This window comes from Camellia sinensis, chromosome 7 (genome assembly GCF_055761805.1).
Source record: "Camellia sinensis isolate YWXY chromosome 7, ASM5576180v1, whole genome shotgun sequence".
Classification (NCBI taxonomy): Eukaryota; Viridiplantae; Streptophyta; class Magnoliopsida; order Ericales; family Theaceae; genus Camellia; species Camellia sinensis.
The window spans coordinates 109,025,892-109,037,315 of NC_138967.1; the positions used below are offsets into that span (position 1 = coordinate 109,025,892).

General features: G+C 36.3%; 1 protein-coding gene across 1 annotated transcript; it reads left to right on the forward strand.

Moving 5' to 3' along the window:
- Positions 1-10,356: 10,356 nt before the first annotated feature.
- Positions 10,357-11,054, forward strand: LOC145796023 (uncharacterized). Its single transcript, XM_082880996.1, has 2 exons — positions 10,357-10,949; positions 11,048-11,054. Exons 1-2 carry the CDS (start codon positions 10,357-10,359, stop codon positions 11,052-11,054), a joined length of 600 nt encoding a protein of 199 aa, XP_082737122.1.
- The last annotated feature ends 370 nt before the right edge of the window (positions 11,055-11,424 follow it).

Below are 11,424 nucleotides of genomic sequence, written 5' to 3' on the forward strand. Positions count from 1 at the left end.
ATAACCATAGTGTACGGAAGAAGTTGAAAAGGATGTAATTTTGCTTGAATGAAAGCTATAGATGATTTTTTTTTAAATCAAAAATTTAGAAAATTAAGATTGGGATATTAGAACTCCCACAAGACATATGAGTTAGAAACCCTTTTTCTTTATATAATATACTAGCCTATCATCCGTGCTATGCACGGGATAATTATAGATATTTATATTTGTTTTAGATTTTTTTTAATATATAAATTATGTTTTTTAAGATTTTTTATAAAAATAATTTAACAATCTTATCACTAACCATAGTGTATGAGAGAAGTTGAAAAGAGTACTGCAGTAACTATACACGGATTGTATCTATAATTATTTGTATGAGGGGATTTTAAATACTGATCAGAGAATTTTGACCAAATTGATAAATGCAGGCATGTGAAAAGACATGTGGGTTGAAAAAAGTTAATAAATGCTCATCAGGGAATTTTGACCAAATCAATAAATGTTGAGTTTTTTTTTTTAAATAAAAAATTTAGAAAATTCAGATTGAGATATCGAAACTCCTACAAGCATTGGGGGTTAAAAACGCCCTTTTGCTTAATATATAGTATAGATAGATGATAGATAGATAGATTTAATAAGAATTTATGTTTGTTTTAAATATTTTTTTAATATACAAATTATTTTTTTTTAAAGATTTTTTTATAAAAAATAATTTAACAATCTCATTACTAGTCATAGTATATGAGAGAAGTTGAAATGGATGTTAGTAGTAAATATGAGAGAAGTCAAAAAGTAGGTTAAGAGAAGTCAATAAATGCTGAGTTTTTTTTTTAAATCAAAAATTTAGAAAATTAAGATTGGAATATTGAAGCTCCCACAAGGTTTGTAAGTGTTAAACTACATTTTCCTTATAGACAGATATAGATAGATAGATAGATAGATATAGGTATAGATATAGATATAGCACATACCATTTATATCAAGGACCAAAGTACCAGGACAACTTCTGTAATTTTCCCTCATCTAAATTAAAGGGATTTAAAAAGAAAAAAAATTATAATATTAAAAAATGTTCACTAAAAAAATATAGATTAAAAATTACAAATTAATTATTGAAAACTCCATACTAAACAAGGTAATATTTTCTATTAATTTTGAAAATTAAAAAATTATTATTAATTTTTTCTCTATTTTTTTTTTCTCACAAAAAATAGCTACATTAATTATCTTTTTTTTTTCTTTTTCTTTTTCTTTTTCTTTTTTTCTTTTTTATTTTTCTTTTTTTTTTTGGTGGAGAGGGGTTTTGACTTGCGATTTTTCTAAAATGGGTGTTCTAGACGGAAAGGGTACAGTTGGTTCAGATAATAAAAAAAAGTGCTTATGCAAGAGGTGCCTTTACTATGAGAAAGAATAGTCGGTTTTGCATGGGGTGCCTTCTTGGATAATAGTTTCAATACTGGCATGCATGAAGGGCTTAAGTGTGAGACATATAAGAGGGGCTTTAGTGCGAAAATAGAAGAAATGGTTTACAGAGTGTCTTCTTGTTTCACGACTTCAATACTTGTGAGAAAGGAGTAGGCTCAAGTGCGAGAGCGAAATGAGGGTTTGTAGGAAGTGTCTTCTTGGGTCACGACTTGAGTGTCCGTGCACATGAAAATGAGTGATAAGGGTCAGAGTGTGTCTCTTGGGGTCACGGTTTCAGTGCTCCGAAACACAAAACCATAGCATATTAATAAAGAGAAATAATTACTGATAAAATATTTTTGCCTCCTTAAATACAGGAACAGTGAATTTATTATTGATGACGAAATATTTTTGTCTTCCACAACATAACCTTATGAGACGAAAAATATATTCGTCGCGCAATCAATCAGAATTTATTAGTGACGAAATATTTTCATCTCCCACAACTTATTTTTCCAAGACAAAAATATATTTGTCCTCCATTTAATAGAAAGATGAAACGCCATCGTTTGCATGATGGAGTGTTTATTGGTGACGAAATATTTTCGTCTTCCATAACTTATCATTCCTAGACAAAAATATATTTGTCGCCTAATAAATGGAAATATGCAACGACATCGTTTAATAGGTAGGGAATTTATTGGTGACCGAATTACGTTCGTTGCAATATATATATATATATATATTGTGACAAAAATGTTCGTCTCTAATGAGCTAAAATAATTCGCACCAATACAAACGAAATTGGCGGCTGAATTTTGCAGACAAATTTTTTTTTCGTCTCCTATACGTTTGAGAAAAATTAAAACAAACGAAAAATTTAATATTTTGTCATCTTTAGGTTAAATTTTAAGACAAAAAAAAATTTCGTCACCAAATTTCATCACAATAGCCTAGATTTCTTGTATTTTGTTTCCTTGTTTAATTATTATTATTATTATTATTTTCTTTTGTGGAGTGGGGTTTACTGTGAGAAAGAATAGTAGCTTTGCACAAAATGTCTTCTTAGATAATAATGTTTGCATGCGCAAACGGCTTAAATGTGAAAGAGAATAGAGGAGCTTCAGTGCGAAATAGAAGAGATGGTTTATAGAGATTGTTTTCTCGAGTCACGGCTTCAATACTTGTGAAAGAGGAGACTCAAGTGCGAGAGAGAAATGAGGGTTTGTAGAGGGTGTCTTTTCGGGTCATGACTTTAGTATTTGTGTGTGTGTGAAAGTAAGTGATTAAGGTGAGAGTGTCTCTTAGTTTCTGACGATATTTTAATAAAGAGAAATAATTACTGATAAAATATTTTCATCTTAAACTCATATGTTCGTTGGCTAATCAACAAAAATACAAAAACAACGTTGTGTGGGGATGGAGAATTTATTGGTGATGAAATATTTTCGTCTCCTTCAACTTAACCTTATGAGACGAAAATATATTCGTCGCGCAATCAATCAAAATGCAATACGACACATGGAGAATTTATTAGTGACGAAATATTTTCGTCTCCCAAAACATATCCTTCCGAGACAAAAATATATTTGTCGCCTAATTAACAGAAAGATAAAATGAGCATGAAGAGTTTATTGGTGACGAAATATTTTTGTCTCCCATAACTTATCCTTCCTAGACAAAAAATATATTTGTCACCAAATAAATAAGAAAATGAAATGACATCGTCTAATAAGTTTGGAATTTATTGGTGACGAATTCCTTTTGTCGCAAAAAACTTTAAATTTTGTGACAAAAATGTTTGTCTCCAATGAGTTAAAATAATTGGCGCCAACAAGAAAAAAATTGGCGCCTCTTTTTTTCCGACGAATTTATTTTTTCGTCTCCTATAATTTTGAGAAGAATTAAAAGAAACGACAAAAGTAATATTTAGTCATGTTTGGGTTATGTTCTAAAACGAAAATAAATTTTATCACCAAATTTTAAAAATTAATTATTGAAAACTCCATACTAAACAAGGTAAAGTTTTCTATTAATTTTGAAAATTATAATTTTTTTATTATTTGTTTCTCTATATTTTTTCTCACAAAAAAATAACTACATTAATTATCTTTTTTTTTTTTTTTTTGGTGGAGAGAGGTTTTGACCTTCAATTTTTCTAAATGAGTGCTCTAGACGGAAAGGGTAGAGTTGGTTCAGACAATGAGAAAAATTACTTGCGTGCAAGAGGGGCCTTTACTGTGAGAAAGAATAGTGGGTTTGCATAGGGTGCCTTCTTGGATAATAGCTTCAATGCTGGCATGCACGAAGGGCTTAGTGTGAGATAGAATAGAGGGGCTTTAGCGCGAAATAGAAGAAATGGTTTACAGAGTGTCTTCTTGAGTCACGACTTCAATACTTGTGAGAGAAAAGTAGACTCAAGTGCGAGAGAGAAATGAGGGTTTGTAGAAAGTGTTTTCTTGGGTCACAACTTCAAGGTCCTTGTACATGAAAATGAGTGATAAGCATCAGAGTGTATCTCTTGGGGTCACAGTTCCAACGCTTTGAAACACAAAACCACGGCATTTTAATAAAGAAAAATGATTAGTGATAAAATATTTTTGTATCCTTCAATACCAGAACAAAGAATTTATTATTGGTGATGAAATATTTTTGTCTTCCACAACTTAACCTTATGAGACGAAAAATATATTCGTCACGCAATCAATTAGAATTTATTAGTGACGAAATATTTTCGTCTCCCACAACTTAATCTTCTGAAACAAAAATATATTTGTCCCTTATTTAATAGAAAGATGAAATGACATTGTCTGCATGATGGAGTGTTTATTGGTGACGAAATATTTTCGTCTTCCATAACTTATCCTTCGCAGACAAAAATATATTTGTCGCCTAATAAATGGAAATATGCAACAACATTGTTTAATAGGTATGGAATTTATTGGCGACGAATTATGTTCGTCACAAAAAAAAATTATATTTTGTGACAAAAATGTTTGTCTCCAATGAACTAAAATAATTCGCGCCAATGCAAATGAAATTGGCACCTCATTTTTGCACACGAGATTTTGTTTTCGTCTCCTGTACTTTTGAGAAAAATTAAAACAAACGACAAAATTAATATTTCGTCATCTTTGGGTTAAATTTTAAGACAAAAAAATTTCGTCACCAAATTTTGTCACAATAGCCTAGATTTCTTGTATTTTTTTATTGATTTTAAGCATTTGGTGACGAAATTTGGTTTTCCTCTCTAAAAATAATACATTTGGAGACGAAATTATTTCCTCTCTAAAATCTTTTACAATGGTGATGACAAATTTCGTCTCCAAAATTGCGCCAAATCTTCCACCAAATTTTCCAAGGGTGGGAAATTGTTTTGTGACGAAAAATAAAATTTAGAGACGAATAAAATTTCCGTCACCTATTGTTTTATTTGATTTTAAGCATTTGGTGATGAAATTTGATTTTCGTCTCTGAAAATAATATAATTGGAGGCGAAATCTTATTTTCATCACTAAAACATGCATATTTGGAGACTAAATATTTTTTCGTCACGTGTTTTCGTCACCATAGACCTTTTTTGTTGTAGTGCATAAACCGTAATATATTAGGAATTCTGCATTGCATATATCCAGAAATGAAGTACCATGATGGAGGAAAAAGATTTACAATGGTATAACACCTTAACCACTAACATAAATGCCCACAATTTTAAACAACATGATCAAAGAATTATATGTAGGATTCTCTTTTTCATCGCTGAAAGGATAAGGAAAAAAGAAAAATGCACAGTGACAAGATTAAGATCACACCCTTTATTTATATAACCACATCATTCTTGTTAGGTTTTTATTCTTGGCAACCCCGTTTGACAAAACTCCTTTAAGTTGTATTTGTTTTCGCACTTTTTATTTCAGTGAGGCTATGAGTGTTTAGATACGAATCTAACCCGAATTGTGCCTTGCAGAGAAGTTTGTCATATTAATACTTTCAAGATTGCCACTTCGTTGATTATGACGGGGATCGAGCTGCCCGGTCAGCTCGCGGGGGTCGAGGGGGCAGTGCCCTTTGGCGGGTCCGGGGCAGCGCCCCCGAAACAAAATGCAAAAAAGCATTCCAATTTGCCTGCCCGCTCGAGCGGACATTCCACGGCTTGAGCGGAGAATGCTGAGTTCCAGAAGTTTATTCGCTTGCAAAAATACTGGATGTTGTTTTTTCCCGCTTGAGCGGAACTTTTCGCGCTCGAGCGTAGGTCCGCTTGAGCGGCCAATATGACGCTTGAGCGGATATCGCGGGACAGTTTTCTATAAATACGTGTTTCAGTCCAAATCTAGGATACCTTCTCCAGATCTTCTTCTTGGGTTCTAGGGTTTATATTTGGGAATATTTTGCTAGTTTTCTTTGATGTTTTGATTGAGTATTCAACTCATGGTTTAAAGAGTATACATCAAAGGATTATTTGTTTGTTCTAGACAAAAGAGAGAGTTGTTCTTCGGTGGATTCTGAAGAATTCGAGCTTGAAACTTTGGTGGATTCCGGAGTGGCTCATCGTCAAGACAATTCCGAGGTGAAGACGGGGTTGGAAGAGGCACATAGAGGTTGGTTCAATTTGGGTGTGGATTCACTAGGTAATTGAGAGTATACCTGTGTAATTCCTTTATATCTTCTTAGTGGATTGTTTTGTGGCTGTTGCCTGTGGTTTTTTTATTACAATTGGAGGTGTCCAATTGTAGTTTTTCCACGTAAAATCGTTGTGTCGATTTGTCTTGATTGTTTGATTGGGATTGTTATATATTGCTTAAAATTGATACATAATCACAAAGCAACATCTAGGGGATTTCTAGATTTTTCAATTGGTATCAGAGCAGGTCGTTCTATTTTGTTTAAATTTTTTTTTTAGAACGAGATCTTGTTTGATTTGTGATAATGGATTCAATACATGAGGAAAATTCTATGGTTCGACCACCCTTACTTGACGGATCCAATTATTCTTTTTGGAAAGCTCAGATGAGATCATTTTTGAAATCTATAGATGAAAAAGTTTGGCAATCTGTCATGAATGGGTGGACCGAACCAACAATTACCGTTGATGGAGTACCTTTCCCCAAACCAATTGAAAAGTGGGACACAATTGATTACCAAAGTAGTAGCTGGAATAGTAAAGCTATCAATTCTCTCTTTTGCGCTGTCACACCTGAAAAGTTTAGTCGAATTTGCAATTGTGAAGTCGCAAAAGAGTCTTGGGATATCTTACAAATTATTCATGTGGGCACTCCTTCTGTTAAACGCTCAAAACTTCAAAGGCTCACGTTTAGTTTCAAAAACCTTTCAATGAAAGATAGTGAGACCTTTGATGAATTTTATGCGAAGTTTAGTAATATTGTAAATTCCAGCTTCAATTTAGGTAAAAAAAAATACCAGAATCCAAAGTTGTGGAAAAAATTTTGAGATCCTTGCCCGATCGGTTCCAACCAAAAGTTACGGTTGTTGAGAAGGCTCAAGATGTTGACAACCTCAAGCTGGATCACTTGGTTGGAAATCTCCAAACTTATGAAGCACATAGGAATTTTAAAAAGAAACAAAAAGATACTATTGCTTTTAGTAGTGCTCATAGAGTTGGAAAATATTCTGATGAGGATTGTGAGATAGATTCCAAGATTACGGCTGCTTTTGTTAAACAATTTAAAAAATATTTTTTGAAAAAGAATCCTAATCTTTTGGAATCTACTCATACCCATAAATCTAAAGGCAAAGATAAACTCAAAATTAATTCTATAGCCAAGAAGGAGAAAGGAAAGATACAAGGGAACTCTGAAAGAGTCCAATGCTATGAATGCCAAGGATTTGGCCACTTTGCTTCAGAATGTCCCACTCGTTTGAAGAAGAAGAAAGCCCTCGCCATCACTTGGGATGATGAATCAGAATCTGATGAAGATGAAAGTGACGACGAAGATCAAGGCGAAGAGGGACATAAACAATTCCTTGGTTTCATGGCCACTTCTGAAACTGAAGGACGAACAGAGTATCCGAAGAGGCCGGTTGAGAATACCACTGATGATGAATCCTTGGGTAGTGATGATGAAGAGCTTGAGCAAGCTTATGAAAAGTTGTATAAGGAATCTCTTAAGTTATTCAAATTGAATGACAAACTCACTATGAAACTCAAAGCATATGAAAGTGAGAATGTCAAACTAAAGGAAGAGATTTCCAAGGCTAAGAATGATGCCCTTAAGATTTGTAATGATCGACAAACTCTTTGTGAAAAACTTTTGACTTGTGAGACAGAGAGGAATGAGCTACAACAAATCTATGCAACATATGAAGAAAAGATTGAAACTCTCGAGATGTCTCAAGTTACTTTGGAAGAACTAATCATCAAGAAAAAGGAAGAACTCAAGTGTGCTATGGCTACCATTGTTCTTTGGAACAAAGGATCAAAGACTTTGGACAATATCATTGGGTCTTAACAAATTTGTTCTGACAAGAGTGACATTGGCTTTGGTGATGACAAAGAGCAAAAACAGAGTGCATCTACATCTCATGATACAAGAATTCTAGAAAAGGGAGAACAAAAAATTCAACATAAGGATGGCCTTCTCAAACTTCCTAGAGTTGGTAAGGTAAAAGAAAAGAAGGTACACCCTGTACACCCTATTTTTAATTGTCATCATTGTGGTATGCATGGTCATATTCACCTTTATTGTTATAAGTTGCATGGAAGAGTGTCTCATAGAGATGGAAGGAATTCTAACATCTCGTGGGGAAGGAGACACTTCATTGGTAGTAATGAGGTTAAATGTCATATCAGACCTCGTTATTTTGATCAGCTTGAGACCAAACATGGAGCGAGTTTGCATTTGCCTAGACCTAGAAGTAGGAAGTTGGAAACCACGTCGAGACGGGTTCCCATTGAAAGGGAAAGGAAACTTCAAATAGCTTGAGAGGAATACAAGACATTGTGTGAGGAAAAAATGGAGAGAGAGAACGGAGCTCGGGGAGGCTGGATACCAGTGGTCAAACAAAGAGCTAGGCAGTTGCGTTCCAACTCACGGTTTACCGATCACAGAACCTCTTTGTATACACTATTTGTGGATAACTTGCCTGAATCAATGGTACCTAGGAAACTTCATGATCTGTTCAACAAGTTTGGCGTGGTGAAGGACGTTTACATTCCACAAAAGAGAAGGAAAGCAACTAACACCAGATTTGCGTTCGTGCGCTACGATTGTTCCATCGCAACTGATGTAGCTGAGCAGAAGGCCAATGGTTTGTGGGTTGATGACAAGTCTTTATCAGTGAAAGTTGCGGAATATAATCAAGGCAGAGTGGATAGTCTTCGAAAGAATCTCCAACCACCAAGATCTTTTGAACCTTTGAAGGGCAGTTCGGTAGCACCAAATCAGATCTGAAAACAACGCATTGATGGCAGATCATTTGCAGAGGTCATTAAGGGAGCTGAACCCAGCTACCACTCAGTGACAACTATTAAAGTCGAAGAAACCGGGAATGGATGGCTCTATGAAAGCATGATTATGAGGCTCAAAACACCATACTCTGCTATGCAGGTGAGGAAGGAACTCAAGCATAAAGAGGCGAAGGATATTTTAGTTCGGGAGGGAGGAGGGCGTGATGTTATCATCTCCTTCAACTCTAAGGAAAAAATGGCGAGTAAAAGTACTTTGCTTAAAGCTTGGTTCACTGACTGGTGTGAATATATCACAGAGTGGCGAATCGGAATGTACATACAACAGGAAAGGTGTGTTTGGGTCACTTGCTATGGAGTGCCCCTCAACCTGTGGAACTCAAATACTTTTCGTAAGATTGGGCAACTTTGGGGAGAGGTAGTTATTCTCAATGGGGATGTTTGCACTCCCAAATCCTTCCGTTGCAGCCGGGTTAAGATAGTTACAAATGTCATGAACCCCATCAATACCAGTCTAAATTTGGAGTGTAAAGGTAGAATCTATCCTATCCGAGTCTTGGAGGAGCCGATTTCAGTAGAGGATGGTAGTAGTTCAGCGGCTTTGCACTCTAATGGCACAACCAAAGAAGCTTGTTCTATCATCAATGGGGGGCTCCCCCTTCCTATAGAACATCGGGATGACGCTGACAAGGCCGTCGCTGTGGCACTATCATCTAACGTGAAAGTTGACAAGGCAGCTGTAGGGGGTAGTCTAAGCCACGTGTCTGCAGTGGAGGAGACCAGGGATGGAGCAGATGTGGTGGATTCATTATTACCTATGGTAAGTCAGCATCAGGGGCAGTGTAACACGCAACAGGGGCAGTGTAATCATGCCATTCAGAACGACGTTGAAGCTACATATGTGTGTAACACGCAACAGCCCGTAGGGGGGACTGTGCATGGGCCTAACTTTCCTCAAGGCTTTCTGAAAAGCCTTAGCCAATCTTTCATTGATGGCCCGGGCATCAAGCTGGAGATTGCATTGGGCCAAAATGCTTTTGGACCACAACCTATTAGGCCCTCTAGTTCTGGTGTTAAGACCCCATCAGTTGGGCCTATTTGTGCAACCTCTTGGGACGTCTCACAAACAAAGAATGGTGCTAACTCCAGCCCAAATATTTCTAGCTCTAACACCCAACGCTTGAAGAAAGGTAAGAGGAATGCTAGCTGGGAAATTCTCTGGCTTTGCTAGAAGACTAGTGCAATCGGGTGCAACCTCAAATAAGGGACTTGTCAATAGCTTCAAATCTGGATCCACAATCGCAGCTTTACCTGCTTCAACTCTTAGCTCGAATTTACAACAATCTCCTAACCGTGGTCTTGTTCAAGAGGCTCAATCCACGTTGCAAATAAGATTGGGTTTAGAATTCCAAGGCCACAAATCCGAGGTGATTAGAGAACTAGTACATATGGAGGAAAGGGACAAAGAGCGACTGGAAAGAGGAAAGGGCAAAGTGGAATAATCCACAATCACTGGGTGTTATCAGAGTCAATTTATTTCTCATATGAAGACATTAAGTTGGAACATCAGAGGGCTAGGAAGGCATGACAAGAGGAGCAAAATCAAAAAGCTGTTATTTGATAAGAAGATTGACATGGCTTTGATCCAAGAAACAAAAAAACCAAGTCTAACCAATCAGATGGTGAAAAGTGTATGGCCAAGAGACAGGCTTGAGTTTATGCATGTGGATGCTGAAGGCTCTGCCGGTGGACTGCTTTGCATGTGGGATCCGGACATATTTGAACTCTCTGATTGCTGTTGCAACAGGAACTTCATTCTCCTATCTGGTAAGCTTCTCAACTCCTTTAATTGTGCTATTGTCAATATCCATGCCCCTACTGACATCATAAGGAGAAGGAAATTTTGGGAATCTCTGCTATGGTTGAAAGCTCATTTCCCTATGCCATGGTGTATCGGTGGTGACTTCAATGAGATTAGAAATTTAGGGGAAAGGGTAGGCGTCTCACTCAGGGATAGAGGTATGAGTGACTTCAACAATTTTATTGATAAATGTGAGGTAGTTGATCTTCCTTTGCTAGGCAGAAAGTACACCTGGTGTAATGCAACTGATGGCCACAAATGGAGCCGAATTGATAGGTTTCTGCTCAGCCCTGAATGGTTAGAAAAGTTTAAATTCAGCCAGTGGGGTCTTGATAGGGTCTTCTCTGATAACTGCCCTATTGTACTTATGGAAGATACTAGAGATTGGGGGCCCAAACCATTTAAGTTCTTAAATGCGTGGATGTTGCATTTGAACTTCACATCCTTTATGGAACATACTTGGTGTCACTCACAGTTCTCAGGTCCTGCTGGCTTTATTCTTCAGCGTAAGTTGTATGCCCTCAAGTTGGCTCTAAAAATATGGAGTAAAGATGTGTATGGTGATGTCTCATCTAAGCTGCATCTTTTTGAAAATGAACTTCATCAATTGGACTTGAAAGCCGAGATTATGCCTTTGGTTGAGGATGACCTGAAGTAGCAAAGAGAGAAAAAGCATGAGATGTGGGAATTAAGCAAGAAGCTAGAATGGGAATGGCTACAAAAATCTAGGCAGGACTGGAATATGAAAGGC